Raw genomic sequence first — 19351 nt, 5'->3', positions numbered from 1 at the left:
CAGAGAGAGAGGGAGACACAGAATCGGAAACAGGCTCCAGGCTCCGAGCCATCAGCCCAGAGCCCGACGCGGGGCTCGAACTCCCGGACCGCGAGATCGTGACCTGGCTGAAGTCGGACGCTTAACCGACTGCGCCACCCAGGCGCCCCATGATTCCATGTTTTAAATCACCAGCAGCTGCTTGCGTGTATCAAAGCAATCTTTGAAAATGAATTAGATTCATTGCCTTAAATGTGTGGCAGCTGAGCTACAAATGGTTTATGATAGGAGCTGGTGGCAATATTAGAACTAAACTCCAGGGAGATGAAGCCTCCAGATCATTTTTCGTGTCCTGAGTGAAAGGGTATTTTGTATTCGTTAAATTATTTATAATATTTTCCATGTAAGTTTATTTAGTGTATTCTTTTTAATGAGACCACTTAAAAATGGTCTCTCCTGGTGAGATCTGAAGCAATGGAAGAGATTTTCTGCATCGGAGCCATGTTTGATGTAGCATATATTCAAGAGACTATTCTGTAATCAACTTAAAAAATAAATGCATTAGGTCTTTTTAAGTTGCAGCTTTTGGGATAGATGTCAGTAGGAATAGGATCCACAAGCCTGAAACTAATCATTTGGCTCATTCTGTGCAGGTAAAATAGAACTCTTAATAGGCCCTTTAATGTTGTTTCATCTGGAACCAAGGGAAATGGCATAATGTGTTTCTGTGTACACAGAAATAGTAAAATTATTTTTTATCCGATTTGTGCTATTCTGTAGAATTTCAGCAAAGAGGAAATTCTTATTGACTTGGTATTAGGGTTGTTGCTTTATGTTTCTTTGGATACCTAAATAGATTATGTTACTGCTAGCATTTTAAAGCCTGATTTGCAGTGGAAAAAGATCAAGTAAGGCCAAGGTCAAGTACCAATAGAGAGTAAACTACCATCTCATCCTTATAGGTGTTTCATCCAGATTGTGGCTCGGTTACTTTCCGGAGATGAAGAGGCAGGAGAGCAAGTTTTGTGTGTGTGTGTGTGTGTGTGTGTGTGTGTGTGTGTGTGTGTGTGTGTGTTTAGCAGTTCCACCACTAATTGACTAGTCTTCCAAGTTACATTCATTTCTCCAACCTTCATGTTTCTCCCTGTAACATGTAGATTATGATGAGATTGTTTTGTAAAATTGTTTTGAAGTCTTAGGAATAAAAGCACTGTATCATGATCTATCCAGCGTATATCTTAGGAGCATTCACCCTATGTTAGGCATGATCTTTGGCCTTGTGAAAAGTATAAAGGTAACAGGCATACAGACCTTGGCCTCAAAAAGCCAATAAGAGAAAATAATCCAGGCATCCTGGGAAGCTTGAGCCAGGATGCTGGCACCTATTATATGCCAAGTACTGTGCCAGGTGCCAGTGCTGTGCTGGGGGTATGGTGGGATTCAGAAACAGACACAGTCCGTCCTTGCCCTCTTAAGCATATGGTTTTGTGAGAGCCATCAGTGAGGTAGAATGGACAGGATTTGGTGATTAATGACATACAGAGAATGAGAGAAAAATTGGAGCAGTTAATTAAATATCTAGACCAAGCTATTTATATAGGAACTGGAAATGAGAACCAGAACTTGAGAGGTTGGGGTTAGTGTTAGTTATTTACAAATCATCAGCAAGTAAGGAATTTTAAGAAGGAAATTTTAAGATCATTCTTTATATGGTGGAATAGGTTATTTGTCTAATATGATTGGCAGGTTGAGATTATACCCCTTTTTAAAAAACATTCTAGAGTCCCATTTTCTTCCAAGATTCTGTTTCTGGAGTGTGGAGTGGACTTTATTTTTAGTAGCTAGAATATTTTTAGTGGCTGGCAGTGTTGATTAACCATAATAACTGACATTTATTGAGTTCCTAATTGTGAACCAGGTACTGTGCTAATAAACTCTTTACAGGATTTATTTCTTAATCCTTACAACCTCCCTCCAAAATAGATACTATTATTATCAACTCTATTTTTTAAATGCTTTATTATTTATTTTTGAGACAGAGTGTGAGTGGGGGGGACGCAAAGACAGAGGATCCAAAGTAGGCTTCTTAATGACAGTGGAGAGCCCGACACGGGGCTGGAACTCATGAATGTCATGTGAGATCGTGACCTGAGCCAAAGTCTGACACTCAACCAACTGAGCCACCCAGGCTGCCCCTATCATCCCTATTTTTTTAGGACAAATTGGGGTTTAAGGATTCTAATAAACAGCTTTATCTAATTCTGCATGTAGGTCAAGTAAGATAAGGATTGAGAATTGTATTAGTGGCTCAGTCGGTTAAGCCTCCGACTTCAGCTCAGGTCCTGATCTTGAGGTTCGTGGGTTTGAGCCTCTCATTGGGCTCTGTGCTGACAGCTCAGAGCCTGGAGCCTACTTAGGATACTGTCTCCCTCTCTCTTTGCCCCTCTCCTGTTCACACACTGTCTCTCTCAAAAATAAATAAACATAAAAAAAATGTTTAGGGGTTCCTGGGTGGCTCAGTCGGTTAAGCGTCTGACTTCGGCTCCGGTCATGATCTCGCGGTTTGTGGGTTCGAGCCCCACGTTGGGCTCTGTGCTGGCAGCTCAGAGCCTGGAGCCTGCTTCGGATTCTGTGTCTCCCTCTCTCTGACCCTCCCATGCTCATGCTCTGTCTCTCTCTGTCTCTCAATAATAAATAGACATTAAAAAAATTTAAAAAAGAAAATTTTATTAGATTTAGCGACATAGAGCTCATTGGTGACTGTGCTGAACGCTTTTCGTGGAATGGTAGCAAATAGCGGAGTGGGTGGAGAGAACTGGAGAGAGGATTTGAAAACAAAGAGTGTATGCTGAGAAGGGGAGCAGAGAAGTTGAGCGGTAGTTGGGGGAGACGCAGAGTCAAGATTTGTTGTTTCGGAGAGGAGACGACTGGCGGGGTGTTTGTAGGCTGGTGCGAATGCTGCAGGGGAGGGGGAAACTGATGACGCCAGGGAGGGAGGGGATGGTATTGGGCAGTGTTCCGGAGTGGACAGGGAGATGGGGTCTGGTGTACAAGGGCAGGGGTGCATGGACAGCTGATTCATGGTAACCGGAGGGAAGGCTCGTTGTCACAAGGGTATGGATGTAGAGAAGTGTGTAGGTAGAGAGGTGAGCATTTGTGGAAATTCTCTTCTGGTTATTTCGATGAAGGGGAAAAAAAAGCAAGCAGGGTCATCTGAGAGTGAGGACAGAAGGAGCAGATGTTTTCCGGGGTCTAAATTCTGATTGAACGTATCCCGAGAGTGGGAGGTCATTTTGTCTGGCTATTTCATATTATTTTATTTCTTTTATGTAAGTTTACCCTAGGGGACATTTCTCTTGTTTTGTAGAACTTAGTCACCCATTTGAAGTCTTTATTTTGGAATTGTAGATATGTATTACAATAAGTACCTAGAAACTTGTTATTTCTACCATTTTTTTATGTTACAGGAAAGATAACTGAAAGATAGAAATTTTAATTCATTAGAGGTAAACTAAGGAATGGGCACAAAATAGTGGTAAGTCAGAACGAAATCCTAACACATTAGGATTTTTCAATTTTTATCGGAAAAAAAAAATCTTCACCTTGCTGCACTTGAGCTGCTGTCATTGCCCCCCTTTGCTCCTTTGGCAGACTGTGGAATGTGGACTGTGCCTGTTTCGTCTCTCATGGCCACACTTTCCTGAAGAACTAGAGATCTTGGGTCTCCATCATTGCGATATTGGGACTGAATTCTTGAAGATAACTTCCTAATTTAATGACCGAATGCCTACAAGTCTCAAGACTTCCTGTATTTAACTTTTGTAACATTTGGTAATGTTTACCATCTTTCTTCCTTGGAACTTTCTTCGTAGGACTTCTGTGACATCACAGTATTCCTTTCTTCTTCTTTTTCTTTTTTGACTGTGGCCTCTTCTCTTTCCCTCATGGCTGCCTCTTGTTCGCTAGTCCTCATCTCTCTTCTTCTCTGTCCGATCCAGCTCAACGTACCCAGCAGCCACGGTGCCCTAGGCACTATGGATGCAAAGAATAAGAGGAAGGTTCCTGTGCTCTAGGAAATCAGATTCTAGGAAGGCGGCTTCCTTTGCCGGGAGCTTGATAATTAGTCAGACTTTGAGGGTTCATCCTAATTTTGTCACTCAGTGTCTGTGAGGACATGCCATTCAACGTTTCCCTCGTTTTCCTTCTCTGTAAAATGGGGATCGATAGTACGGTTACCTCGTGGGGTTATTTTGAGAATTAAGTGATTGAATACAAGTCAAATGTGAAGAACAGCCTGGCGCATGAGGATGTGCTCAAGAAATATTTGTAGTTTTCATCACCCATTCCCGTCCCCCCTCCCCCCAGCCCCAATAGATATTTAGAAGACTAATGTTTATTTAGATGACACCTTATTTAGGTCTTTCTTCACATGTCACCTATAAAGCCTTACCCTGACCACCTTATTTAAAATATTTATCCCCCTGGCAGGGGGCGGGGCGCAGGGATGGGCAAAATGGGTGAAGGGGAGTTGGAGGTACAGGCTTCCACGTATAGAGTGAATAAGCATGGGAACAAAAAGTAAGGCCTAGGCTACTATATGTTTTCACTCTTAGGTGGATCCTGACAGACTTAACTGAAGACCATGGGGGAGGGGAAAGGGACCAAAAAAAATTAGAGAGGGACGGAGCCAAGCCACAAGAGACTCTTAAAAACTGAGAATAAACTGAGGGTGGATGGGGGTGGGGGGGAGGGGAAAGTGGGTGATGGGCATGGAGGAGGGCACCTGTTGGGAGGAGCACTGGGTGTTGTATGGAAACCACTTTGACAATAAATGTCATATTAAAAAAAAAAGTAAAGCCTAGGGAATGTAGTCGATGATATCGTAATAACGTTGTGTGGTGACAGATGGTTGCTCCACTTGTGGTGAGCACAGCATAACGTAGAGATGTTGAATCACTATGTTGTACATGTAAAACTAATGTAATGTTATGTGTCAGCTATACTCAAAAAATTTTTTTAAAAATGTACCCCCTCGCTTGTCGTCACTCGGTCCTCTTATTCTGCTTTGCTTTTCTTCACAGTCCTTATTGATGCCTGATACTATGGTCTACACTTACTGTTAACTATCCCTACTACATTGGAAGCTCTGTGAGGTCAAGGCCTTTGACCTTTTCACTGCTGTACCCCCAACACCAAGAATAGTGCTGGGCACGGTGTAGGCATTCAGTAAATATTTGTCGAATGAATGAGCTAATAAAATGCTTCGGTTTATCCATGTGTTTACCAATTGTTCTGTTCACCATTCCTTGCATTTCACTCTTTCTAGAATCAGTTTCTTTGCGGAAGTACATTCTTCAGTAGTTCTTACACATGTCTCTTTTAGTGGTAAACCCTCGGGTTTTGTCTCAGACTTATTTTCCTGTAAGTTTAAATGATAGTTTAGTATCGAATACTAGATTCTTTGTTCTCTATGCTTTGAAGAGGACATTAGTAATTGTATTATTTTTGCCTTCTCATTTACATTATCAGCCTAACTGTAGATAACTTGTCTTTTCTCTCCCCGTGTTTTCCTGATTTTATTTTTGTCTTTGGTGTTAAACAGTTCTGTGATGACTTATCTAAGTGTGGCTTTATTTTCACTTATATTCCTTAAGACTTGTATTTCTTTCCTTTCAAATTCTTTTTTTTTTTAATTTTTTAAAATGTTTATTTTGAGAGAGAGAGAGAGAGAGAGACAGTACGAGTTGGGGAGAGGCAGAAAGAGAGGAGAGAGAGAGAATCCCAGGCTGGCTCCACACTGTCAGCACAGATCCTGATATGGGGCTCGAACCCATGAAACCGTGAGATCATGACCTGAGCTGAGATCAAGAGTCGGATGCTTAACTGATGGAGCCACCCAGGGGCCCCTGTTTCAAATTCTTTATGCTTTTAAAAACCATCTTTTTAAAAAAAATTAGTTTATTTATTTATTTATTTATTTTGAGAGAGAGGGATAGCATGTGTGCATGCAAGTGGGGGAGAGGGGCAGAGAGAGAGGGAGACAGAGAATCTTAAGCAGGTTCCATGCCCAGTGCAGAGCCCAACATGACCGTGAGATCACAACCTGAGCCAAAATTGGATGCTTAACTGACTGAGCCCCCCTGGTGCCCCCCAAAACCATCTTAAACATTCATTTTATAGTCTATAATTGATAGTTCTATTATCAGAAGTTATTGGGAGTTTTAACTTTTTCTTTTTTTTTTTCCTGATGGCTCTTGTTGGTGGTAAAGTTAATGTCTCTCCATGGTTTTAGTCATTTTAAGATGTGGCTTGTTTGGAGGGGTGTCACTCCCGAGAGTCTGTGTTTGCTTCAGCCGGGTGCCCTGGAATGTTACCTGCCCAGGACCACTTTTAGGAAAATTTCTTTGAGCTATAAAACTGAATCCCAAGTCACATGACAGCAGGCCCTTGGTTACTACTTCTAGGGGAGACATTTGCTTCACTCCACAAATATGGAACATAGGCCAGATAAACAGATGTACTTGCTTCTTCCACATGTGTGTTTTAAATTCAACTCTTGGGGCGCCTGGATGGCTCAGTCGGTTGGGTGTCTGACTTCGGCTCAGGTCATGGTCTCACTGTTGATGAGTTCGAGCCCCGCATCGGGCCCTGTGCTGACAGCTCAGAGACTGGAGCCTGCTTCGGATTCTGTGTCTCTGCCCCTCCCACACTCTGTCTCTCAATAACAAATAAACATTTAAAAATAAATAAATAAATTCAACTCTTTCACTGAGATTGTAGTCCTTGGACAGTCCTGGCTTTATGTGATAGTCTCAGTGCAACTTCTTTGATTGATGTGGGGCCTCAGGCCTTGTCTCTGGTCTTTCTGTGTGGCCATTAAATTTCAAGTCCTTGGGGTGCCTGGGTGGCTCAGTCGGTTAAGCGTCTGACTTCAGCTCAGGTCACGATCTCGCGGTCTGTGAGTTCGAGCCCCGCGTCGGGCTCTGGGCTGACGGCTCAGAGCCTGGAGCCTGCTTCCAATTCTGTGTCTCCCTCTCTCTCTGCCCCTCCCCCGTTCATGCTCTGTCTCTGTCTCAAAAATAAATAAAGGTTAAAAAAAAAAAATTTAAATCTCAAGTCCTTAAGTGTGTGAGGCCTGGAAAGTCTAAAGGACTGTCATGTCATCAGCTCTCTTTTATTTGTTTTTTGGCCATTAGGTATTTCTCTTACCCTCTGGTAATATCACCTATGTATGTAAAAGGGTATTTGTTACATTTTATCCAGAATTCCTACACGGTTGATAGTGGGAAGGGTTTCAGCTTATTTTTGTTGTTGTTACCGTGTTTTTTCATACTTCTATTATTTTAAGTTCTTGAAGGTCTTATCCTACAATTTGTTGTCTTTGAGGACTCTTGTTTCTAGTTTAGTGGGGAGCTGCTCAGCAAGGCTTTAGCTGTAAGATTTATGTGTGGACAGAACGGGATGTCCAGTATATTTCTTAAAATATGAATATATTTTTAGCCAAATTTTAAGCTTCTTGGATGCAGGGACTATCTCATATGTTTTTTGTGTCTGTGTGTTTTAAAAATAAATAGGATAATCTTAGAACTTGACTATAAGCTAGACAAAGAACTGTGAGATAACTAAAGTTCAACTGGTATAATTTTAATATTTGTAGAAATTATGTAGCCTTTATAACCCGTAAGAGTGCCATTATACATCTAGTTTTGAGGTCTTTAGAGTTAGGCAGAGAATAAATATTTTAAGTGTTCAAATTTATTTATTTAAAAAAAATTTTTTTTAACATTTATTCATTTATTGATAGAGAGAGGCAGAGTGTGAGTGGGGGAGGGGCAGAGAGAGAGGGAGACACAGGATCGGAAGCAGGCTCCAGGCTCTGAGCCGTCAGCACAGAGCCCGACGTGGGGCTCGAACTCACAGACTGTGAGATCATGACCTGAGCTAAAGTTGGATGCTCAACCAACTGAGCCACCCACGCGCCCCTCAAATTTACTTTTATTTTTATTTATTTATTTTTTATTCTAGAGAGAGCACCAGTAGGGAAGAGGGACGGAGAGGGAGAGAGAGACTCTTAAGCAGACTCCATGCTCCGTGCAGAGTCCGATTGGGAACTCAATCCCATGACCCTGGAATCATGACCTGAGCCCAGATCAAGAGTTGAATGCTCAATTGACTGAGCCACCCCGGCGCCCCAAGTTTTTCAGATTTAAAAGTCTTTAGAATTTCATGGAAAACACAAGGCTTGTCTATCTTTAGGTAAAGAAGAGCAAAGTACAATCAGGTAATTAACCTTCCTGGGAGTGGAAGAATTCTACCATTAGACTGATGAATTAGTAACGGTATCATCTCTTCTCCACCCCACCTCTGAAGTGGTAGAATGACAGGCACAGCGGCTTTAAATAAGGATCAGTATGTCCCCTCAAAATTACTGACAAAGATTTAGTTTCTATCCCAGCTGTCTGGTTGTGGATAATGGCAAAATGTTAAGAAGGTAACCCCTGTGACATTCAGTGGTATTGCATAATATTTGGTGTGAGGGTGTCTGTAGCTCCAGATCTCATACCAGCTGAAATTTCTGGTTAAATCTTCCCTTGGTTAACTTGGATGACAGTTGTCTTCTGTAGTGGATAAGCATCTTTCAACTCCAGGAAGATTTAGAATTAAGAATAGAAATGTCTAAGAGAATCAGAGTAATATTTTTCTGTTAAGGGATATGTGCATATTTGCATATTTACTTATTTTTATGTACTTGTAATTTAAGGAGATATGGCTAGTGAGGGTGATAAGCATGCAATTCCACCTTTAAATGTATTATGGAATACGGGGTGCCTGGGTGGCTCAGTCGGTTGAGTGTCCGACTTTGGCTCAGGTCATGATCTCGCGGTCTGTGAGTTTGAGCCCCACGTCGGGCTCTGTGCTCACGGCTCGGAACCTGGAGCCTGCATCAGATTCTGTGTCTCCCTCTTTCTCTGCCCCTCCTCTGCTCATGCTCTCTCTGTCAAAAATAAATAAACATTAAAAAAAATTTTTAATGTATTATGGAATAATGGAGGTCTGTGATTTTTTACATAAAAATTTATGGTAAGTCACTTTTGTGGAACATTTAGAAGAAGTTTAGGCTTATTTATAAGTCTAATTTACTAGGTTTATAAAAGTATTTATATGTAAATGATTATGCTTTATTGAGTAAGACAGTTGAGGAACTAAGAAGGAAATAAAATACGTTTATAAATGTAGGTAAAAAATTTGGTGGCATTTAATTAACCAGGTTTGAAATGGGACAAAACATTGTTCAAAAGCATCTTAAAAATGACTTCTAAAATCTGCCAGTCTTGTATATAGGAAAAGATTTGTAAGCTGAATCTAAAAGTTTTAAGGAATAACTGAATTTTTACATTTTTTAACTTTAATAAGTTGAATACTTTTAAAAATCCAATTAAGCTTCTGAAGAGTACAAAAGGTACCCTTGAGGATACAAGACAACTCATATAGTTGTTCAATGTGTTTGAAGACCTATAGTATTCAATGTATTTCTGGGTGTGATTGATTTATTCGTTGGATAATGAGGGAAGACTTAACATGGCCTGTTAGGCCTAACAACTAAAATGTCTAAAGTTCTTTTTAGAACTGGGACTTATCATTGAAGGTCAACTTTTGTGAAGTCACTTGATTTATGCAGAAGGTGCCACTGCAGCTTAGTAGGGAAAGGTGGGTCTTGTCACTAAATCCTTCCGGGTTAATTGAGTATTTATGGGGGAGGAAATCTTGACCCCTCCTACCTCACATCATATAGAAAAATTAATTTGAAATAGATCATTACCTAAAATGTAAAAGATAGTAAGATAAAGCTTCCAGAAGAGAACACGAAAGGATAATATCATGATTTTGGAGTAGCACAGACTTATGAAACTGGACACAAAATTATTAAAGAGAAAAGATTGGTAAATCAGAATTCTAAAACTGTGAACTTCTCGTCATGAAGAGCGACACCATTAAGAGAGTGAAAAGGCAAGCCATATACTAGAAGATATTTACAGTGCATGTATCTGACAAAGGACTTGCATCCAGAATATATAAAGAATGACGGTCAATAAATCAATAAGAAAAAGACAACCGATTGAAAAAAAAAAGGTGAACTAAAAACTGGAATAGATACTGTACAAAAGACAGCGTTTACATGGCCAAGAAGCATATTGTTGAAAAGGGGCTCAGCATCCATAGTCAGGAAAGGCGAAGTAAAGCCATAATGAGATGCCATCGTACCCCCACCAGAATGGCTGGGATGGGGTGACTGCTACTCTTATATATTGTTGATGCGAATGTAGCATGACGTCATCACTTTGGAAAACTGTTTAGCTACGTTTACTAAAGCTACTCTTACATGTACTTGATCCAGCAGTTCTGTTCCTGGGTACATAACAAAGAAATGAATGCTTATGTTTACCATGAACATAACCCCATATTCGTAGAAGCTTTAATAATAGTGTCAAATGGAAAACAGCTCAAGTGTTCATCAACGGTAGAATGGATACGTTGTAATTATATTTACCCAATAAAATACCGCACAACATTGAAGGAAGATGAACTCATGCTCCGTGCAGGAACATGGATGGATTTCACAGGTAATGTTGAGAGAAAGACCAAGTAAAAGTACGTACTGTAGGATTCCATTTCTCTGAAACTAAAACAGGCAAACCTAACTTACGATAATAAGGTCAGACGGTGCTTACCTTCTGGGTTGATATTGACTAAAGGGAACCGTGAAAAAGCTTTCTGAGATATTGGGAAGTGTTCTATATCTTCATCTACTGGTGGTTATATGGTATTAATATTTATTGAGTTGTGTACTGTGTTTACATTTTACTGAACATGTTATATTAGTGACAAATAGATTTACAAATTCTATGAAGTATTAACATCTCCATTTACAGAGGAAGAACATGACGAGTATAGATAGTAAGTAATATGCTCATATAATCAATAATTGGTAGACCAATTTTTTTTTTTTTTTTGAGAGAGAGAGAGAGAGAGCACGAGTGGGGAGGGGCAGAGAGGGGGAGAGAGAATCCCAAGCAGGCTCCACACTGCCAGCATAGAGCCCATCTTGCGAACTATTAGATCATGACCTGAGCCAAAACCAAGAGTCAGACGCTTAATTGACTGAGCCACCCGGCTTCCCCTAGGATTCTAAATCTCATGCTGACTTCAGATCACCGTGTTGTTTCTCTGTGAGGATAGGAATAGTGTTTGTGATGGTTTTTTTTTTAATTTATTTATTTTGAGGGAGAGAGAGAGAGTGTGCAGGAGGGGCAGAGAGAGAGGGAGAAAGAGAATCCTAAGCAAGCTTGCAGGGCTCCAACTCACGAATGAGTGAGATCATGACCTGAGCTGAGATCAAGAGTCAGACGCTTAACTGACGGAGCCACCCAGGTGCCCTGCAGTGTTTTTGTGGCAGTAGTATACCCAGCATAGTTCTGTACTTATTAGGTAAACAATAAGTATTTACTGATTTGAAAAAATAGCAGTCATATATATGATGAGAGTGGACATAAAATTCTTAATCATTAATGTTTAGTTTCAAATCCTAAGTCCTCTCATTTCTATTTAAGCTTTGTTTTTTACCTCCTGATTTCTTAACAGATAATTTCTCCTGGACTCAGAAGTCTCATATGTTGACTCCCAAGTTCTTATAGCAAAAATATCAGTATGAACTACTTGGAACTTACGTTTCTTATCTTTTTATTAGATATGGAGGAGTTGTTTTTCTGTTTATTTAATTCTGGAGTTATGTAAGTTAATCTAATAGCAAAATAAGATTATTTTTCCTTCTTGTCCAGAAGTGAAATGTAAACAATCTGGATTATGTTCTTGGGCATGTATAGGACCTGTTCTAAATTACTTATTCTTATACCAGAATTCTAACAATGTATGAACAAAAAAAAATTAGAATAATGATGAAACAAAATGCTAGAAGAAATAGAGGTCAATGGGTAGGAATCTTAAGAAGGAGCCTATATAACAATTGGAGAAAATTGTGCTAGTATTGTAGACCCTGTTACTTAATATGGTGTGGAATGAAGGGTGTCTTCGAAAGAGGGCTTCTTCCCTTGACTTCTGGAACCATGGAAGAGTGGTGCTATAATACAGACAGTTCTCTTTCTGTTGCCTGATGTTTTATGGAGATTTGCCAGGCAGTAGTCTAGTAGGTTCAACCGAGGATGTGGACTCTGAGATCACGTCCCCTAGCACGTGCGTCTTTCTGGAACATGCCAAAAACTTTGTAGCAATTCTATAATTTCCCTTTTTAGGTGCCTGGATCTTTTACTTAGTGTTGTAGTATAATCAGGTTTAAAGTTTTATTAACTACTGAGCAGATAATGTAAATAATTCAAATTACGGACGGTATAAGGCGTCACAACACAATAGCTTCCATGGACCCCGCGAAGAGTTTACGATAAAGAACTGAACTATTGCTTTTGAAGATCCCCTATGAGCTCCTCTGCATTCCATTCCCCTCCCTCCCTGTTCAGAGTCAGACATTGTCCTGGACTTGGGATTTATCATTCCCTTGCCTTTCTTTACTTTTAGTACACATATTTATGTCCCCAGACAGTATCCTATGTTGCTGTCTGTATGTGTCTTTTGAACCTACCTTTTCACTCAACATAATTGTCCTGAGATTCATCTAGTGTTGTTCCATGTGGTTATAATTCACGTTCATGTGTATATTGTGAATTATATCATTATGTGAATATATATGCATTTGTTCTGATACTGGACAGTTGGGTTGTTTTCAGGTGTTTTCTATTACAACTAGTGCTGATAAGAACATTTCCATAGAATATTGATACTTAATATAGCTTAGAAAGAGGAAACTGGATTTTGGAACAAATTAGGCTTATTTGCATATGACAGAAAGCGCATTTCTTTCCGTTTCTAGAGGGGAATCTAGGAGAACTGAGTATAGTGCAGACCTTCTAATCTTGTGTCTGCAGATCGATCAGATATTCTCTATCTCGGGAATACTGTAAGCTAGTACAGTGTCGTCTTCTCTTTGACCATCGGGGCAGAGGTTGGTGGTGCCGTGTAACCCTACTGAAGCCTCTTTTTAAACGAGACCAGTAAAAGAAGCCCCGAGACTTCTTTTTTTTCCCCTCAGCCTGGAAGCTGTCACTGAATCCTTAAATTGAAGCATGACATTGTGCAGTGATGCGCTAATGGAGGAAGTACAGAACAGAATCAAGGATGTCCTTTGGGAAGTTGCCAGGGTCTGTTACAAATGTAATATCCAACCGCAGCGAGATGGAACCGAAGACTTTTTCTCGGAGCACAGGCACCCTTTCCGTGAGGTTGCGGGTCTTGCCCCAAAGGGCACCTCTGGCTTCTCGAGCAGTTTCGTTCAGACCGCGTAAAAGCCCATCAGAATGGTGAGTGGCGGGACAAGGTCAGCGGCAGCGAACACTTGGGACGCAAGCCTGTGCGAGAGCTTGGACATCATTCTTCTCACGGCACAGCCTGCCTGGGCTGGACGCGTGTGCCAACGGGACTGAAGCGGGACCCCTAAGCCACCGCTGGAGAGCAAGCCGAGGCGGGGAATGTGCCAGCCGCGAAGGCAGAAGAAACGTTTCGGGACTCACGACGGCTCAGCCCTGGGCGCTGAGGCCTCGCGGGCAAGCCCAGCAACTGACGAGCAGCCTGGCGCGCAGCTGGAGGGGACGGGCTTGCTGCTGGGGAGCAAAAGCTTCAGGCTGCTTGTGCCTCTAAAAAGCAGGCCCACAGACAACGACGGACTGTTTAAGTAGCAGGCGCAGCTGCCACCAGAAGGGCGGACTTGACGTACGTTGTGCGTGGAAGAGAGCGCGGCTCTCCTTGTGTCGTCTTGGGCCTTCCCCACGAGTCCGATTCAGGGAAGCCGTTTACGCACGCGCAAATGCGCGCGCCCCACAGTAAAGGGCTGCCCTGCTGCTTTCCGCTCCTTCAGCAAAACGGAGCAAACGCTCGGTCAAAAAGATAGTTGTTGCAGTGAAATGCCGGGAACAGAGCGCGTAACGTTTTTGGTTGTCTTAAATCCGTCTCATCACAGTGTTGCTTTGTTGGCAGATGCTTAAGAGACTAAGCTTGCCCTAAACTGATAATGCAGTAATATCTTTGTATTTGAAAATGCCTTGTAACCAGTTCCTTTTCCATGATGTCTTTCACAAGATTGCCCATTCATCTTTGTCTCCTCCTGGGGCCTAGCACACTAGTGGCTATATACCTCCTAATAGGTGGTCAATAAATAATTATTGAGCTGAGTCAGCTCCAAGGATTCAGATGTCAGTGTGTAATAACCGAAGAGCCCTCGCTTCTCTTATCCCAGCAGTTTCATGCGGCGGTCTCATTCCAGCAGTCTGAAGATGCTGTATTAGACCTGCCTTATGTCAACAGCTTTTTGTTTTTTGTTTTTTGTTTTTTTTACCTCTGTTGCCTTAAGTTGGCATCCTTCCTGGCTTTTCATCTGTTTTTCCGTGTTGCTGGGTTCTGAGTTATATACATGTATCACTTCTGATATCAGGGAGAGAGACTCCATGAAGAGTTGGATGAATTGAAAGCATGAAGTTGGAAAAGGGATAATAATAGGTATGGCATATGGGTAAAAAAAAAAAAGGAATACACATATGGGATCTCAAGGGCTACCAGTGAAGGCAGAGCAGTAGAGAGAGAAAAGATAGGAAAACAGAAGCAGAGACAGTCCAAGGAAGAAGAACCAAGAGATTAGGCACAGAGTGGATAGAGTCCCCGTAGCACCCAAAGAGAGATGCTAAATACTGTGCTAAGAAACCTTAGAGTTTCGCTATTGAAGAGGAAGTGTTTTGCATTACAGGGAACAAAATGCGTCACTTGGTGCACATGCTTACCTTTATATAGTTGTCAAAACTTAAAAGACATTGAGGTATAATCGACATGCAACATTAGGGTCGGGTGTAGAACCTGACGATTCAGTATTTTTATATGTTGTGAAATGGGCTGCCATGTGTCTAGTTAACATCCTTTGCCATACATGGTGCTCTGAGTTCTTCATTCACATCTGGGGGCCTGTGTAATTTGAACAGTCCTGTGATTTTTGGCACCTTCGATGCAAGAATAACATTTTCACACAAAAGTGAATTTGTATATGAAAAATTGCATTGTTTAGCCCTACTGCTTATAATTTGATGAATGAAATGGTGGATTTTCCAGCACAGAAGCAGAGGAAACAATTTTGATTGAAATCAGTAAATTGAGTCAACTGCACGAATAGTTGTATTTTGAATTCCTGTCCTTTCAGCTTTTAATGCTTTTGTAAAAGTTGAAGTATAATTTACATGCAATGTGATACTAGTTTCAAATGCTTTCGTTTTTTTAAAAGTTACTTAGTTTGGGTTTAAGACAGTAATGAATAAAGTAATTGACTTTCCATTACACTATTAAGATTGTTAGATGGAAATAGTCTGTATTGCCCTCTATTGGTGATTAATAGTTATTTTTGACAAAATAACTGCTGTTATACATATCATTTATATGTACTTAAAAATTGTATCAACCAGTCTATTTTATAGAAAAGCACTATTGCTCCCCCTACCCCCCCAGAAAAGTACTTTTAAGAACTGATCTAACAGTTGTAGCCATGCATTGGCAAAAGGGAAACGATGGAGATTTAGGGCTTCTTGATTGAATAATTTTATTGACTACAAGAGCGTCAAACTACTTTTGCCTTTGATTAATTTTCATTTTCATCTTTTTCCTGTCAGAGCTCCACCTCAGATAAGGCGTCCCAATCGAGAAGTAAGACCTCTGAGGAAAGAAATGCCCGGAGCGGGAGCCCGGGGACCGGTGGGCCGAGCACATCCTATATCGAAGAGTGAAAAACCCTCCACCAGTAGAGACAAGGATTATAGAGCAAAAGGAAGAGAGGATAAGGCAAGACTCTCTTTGTAACTCGTTCACTTGAGGCCCATGGCTTTTGGTGAATATTATCATGTCTTTCGGGTTTTCAGGGTACCCCCGGTTTTGACACGGAAGAGAGTGGAAAAAAAAAAAGTCTGATTCAGAACCCCAAGCAGTCTTTGCAATCTAAGCAGAACCCCGCAATGCTAATAACCTCAGAGGTGTATTTCAATAAAGACACACAGATCTTTAGTAAAATGGGTCTTTGGGAGAAACACTCAAAATAAAGTTTTAAAAATTAAAATATATTTGAACAAGTATTCTGAATTGAAATGAGCAATAAATGAAAACAGTTGTAGGGGAAGGACTTAACGCGGATATCGGTTTTTTTTCTCTTAACGAGAGAATTTTCCTAGGTTGGGGTTCACTGTGTGCATTTACTTTATCTGGGAAATTCATCCCAGTGAATAAACATAGTACTAGGTGGTGATTCTGTACTGCCCTTACAATGGACTTTAGAAACATGGGCTGAAGATAATCTTATAGAGTAGGGAGCCAGCCAGGATGATCTGACCCATCTTTTAGCTTTAGTTTTAGTGAAAACAAAATTAGATTTTTAGCGATAGCGTTTCCCATTTCCATTGTGACGTCATAAATGAATGATGATGATTGTTGAATTGCGACCAAGAAGTTGAACATTTTCCTAGCTAGAGATTCAGGATATGTCATCATGTCGATACCAGAACACTTATAATGAAAATATAACTTACTACTAATAGCAAGTTGTTATCCTTAAAGATTAGATGCTGTGTTGGAATATTTTTATGATGTATGATTTCAATTAGTAGATAAGGACTCTGCACAGACCACCTTCCTAGGCCTTGTGTCTGGTAGAATACAACCGGTGTTTTTGGAGTATTTCTGTTCATGAGCTAGATTCAGAGATAGATTCTACTTGTCTGCCTCGCTAGGACACAGCAAAGGAATTAGATATTTTTACATTGATAATTTGTCGGAGCTATTATACCATAAAACAGTAAGTGATTCCATCTCCGATCCTTTTTGGGATTCATGAGGGACACCAATAAATTAATTAATTGTTCCTGCTGGTGAAATTTTCCCCCCATTATCAAAAGCCGTCTGAATGGATACTTAAAAATCTCTGTTATCTGTCATTTTTGTTTCTTTCCTTGTTCTTCATTTTGTCAGTTAACCCTGGCGTGCACTTTGGAACATAAAGTAGGGGCTAAAGTCCAACCCTCACTCTGCTCGTAGCTTTCAGGAAAACTTTTAGAACTGTGTGAGGAAATGCCAGGCTTTCACCGTAATTTCACATAACGCAAGAGAATAACCTTGGTCTTGGTTTATTTGGATGCTTCCCTGCTGGGCACCATTCAGAGCAATTAGACATTAATCCATGAAACCATCCCATGAAGTAGGTAGTCCTCTTTTTCCCATTTTACAAATGAAGAAACCGAGGGAGAGAGCCGAAGAAACCGAGGGAGAGAGCCGAAGTAACTAGCCCCAGGTCATAGATTACAGAATGGAGCTTGGAATGGAATTTGTGAAGTCACAGATCTTTTTCCTCTTTATTTTAGGATTTTTTCATATTATGGAATATCCCTACCAAACTAGATTAAAAATATGGATTGGATTTGAAAAGAGTCCCGGAACAATTAAATAAATGTTGATTTTTAATGTGATTCGTCAGCAAAGAACAAAGCAATGAGGCAGCATTTGTTGAATGTCAGATTTTTCTGGAGATTGCAAATTGTCTTTCTCTTAAAAAGTTCCAAATAATTTTCTAAATCCTATTCTTTCACTGACATGTAAGTACTCAGAATGTCACTGGAAAGTAAGCCCTTTATTTTTTTAAAAAGAGAACTCTACAGTTGTTTGAAGATAAAAGATGTCTTCTGAGTCACTCTGGACACAAAAGGGACTACAATTAAGAAAAACGAATGCAAAGTTTATTAGTATTTGAAAAGCGTACGTGGTTCAGTTATGATCATTGTAAGCACTCAAATACCCATTAGAATACCATGTCCCTAAAACTCACTGAGACCTGTGATAGGGTTCGAGGAAGTTTAGGTGAAACTGCTTTTGAAAGCTAATTTGAAAATGAGTACCTTGTATTGGACGCCTCCTCAGAGATATTTTGGTTCCCAGTGCTGTTGGTTTTTTAAAATTAGTTTTGTGTATTGCAACCAGCTTTTTTTTCTTTTTTTTTTTTTTTAAAGGAGAGTAGACTAGAAAATTCAGAATGCATTGGCGATAGTAAGGACACTATTATTTTGAGGAAAAGTATTTAGTTACATGAATATGTATAAAAATTATATAATTATATATTTGTATACAGTAGCTCATGATCTCAGATGAATTTGTACTTCAATGCTTAACTTAACTTTATAGATGTAAAAAAAAAAAAAGTGAGGACATGAGAAATTCTGTACCTCACCCAAGATTCTCAGTATCGTTGGATGTTTGAAGCTTTATATATATGGTGGCTTACTTAATTCCTATAAGTTTCTGTGACCTCAGCATTATTTCCCCTGTTCTACATATGAAGAAATTGAGGCACCAGCATCGCACCTGCACAAGTTGGTGCAGGAACTAGGAGTTGAACTCTTTGAACACCTGGGCTTTTAATTGGTATGCTATGTAGCCTCTTGTTTGAAAACGCTTACTGTCTTATTTTAATGTATCACGGATGCCTTTTATAAGATTTTCCAGCTCCTTTTCTGAGTGATTAAGCACCCCCCCTACCCCCCCCTGCTCTTTTTTAAAAACTGTTGACAGGTTTCCAGTGAGGTCCAAGCTTAAAAATACTGGTTTTTAACCAGTAACCATCACTGTGTGTGGTGATCTGTTGTTCAGCCCTTACAGTTTTTCTCTCCCTGAGGTCCACAGACTCATCATAAGCCAGTTTGTTACCCTGTTTACTTAACACACCTTTATTGTGTGCGTACTTTGTATTAGTCATACTTTGCAGGGACTGGGAATACAGACTCTAATAAAGTGTGACTCCTGACCTCACGCTGATTATTTTCTTATTGATGAGAGGGAGTCAGAAGAATCAGTTCACCTTTACAGCTATATTTGTCAGTCTTATTTGAATGTACCTGAGAACGTTCGATGTATTATTATTTCTTTTTAAAGATTTTTATCTTTTCTGAGTAATCTCTATACCCAACAGGGGGCTCAAGCCCACAACTCTGAGATCAAGAGTCACGTGCTCCACCAGTTGAGCAGGCCAGGTGCCCCTTGATGTATTATTATTTAACTGTTTAAACCTAGGGTCGGTATAGAAATAGACGCAGAAATAATAAATGCATTTTTTTTATTGAAAAAAGATGGTTTAAAAATATTAGGTAGCAGAGGAAATGTTTTTGTACTACAACCGAAAATAAGTTTAATTCATAAAACTCTGATTCTCAAGTATTTTCAGACTATGGCTCTATGGTGA

The 19351-nt window shown here is 40.2% G+C and overlaps 1 protein-coding gene across 1 annotated transcript in view; it reads left to right on the top strand.

Moving 5' to 3' along the window:
* The window catches only part of KATNAL1 (katanin catalytic subunit A1 like 1), an 85890-nt gene that overhangs the window by 32888 nt on the left and 33651 nt on the right, over positions 1 to 19351 (top strand). Inside the window, exon 4 of the mRNA XM_047078345.1 lies at positions 15750 to 15918. Coding sequence (XP_046934301.1) covers positions 15750 to 15918 — 169 coding nt within the window. The remainder of the gene's footprint in view (positions 1 to 15749; positions 15919 to 19351) is intronic.

Source organism: Lynx rufus, unplaced genomic scaffold (genome assembly GCF_022079265.1).
Source record: "Lynx rufus isolate CCGP_SWC_20201006 ecotype Redwood Valley unplaced genomic scaffold, mLynRuf1.p SCAF_1, whole genome shotgun sequence".
Classification (NCBI taxonomy): domain Eukaryota; kingdom Metazoa; phylum Chordata; class Mammalia; order Carnivora; family Felidae; genus Lynx; species Lynx rufus.
This window is presented reverse-complemented; position numbering and strand designations above follow the sequence as displayed.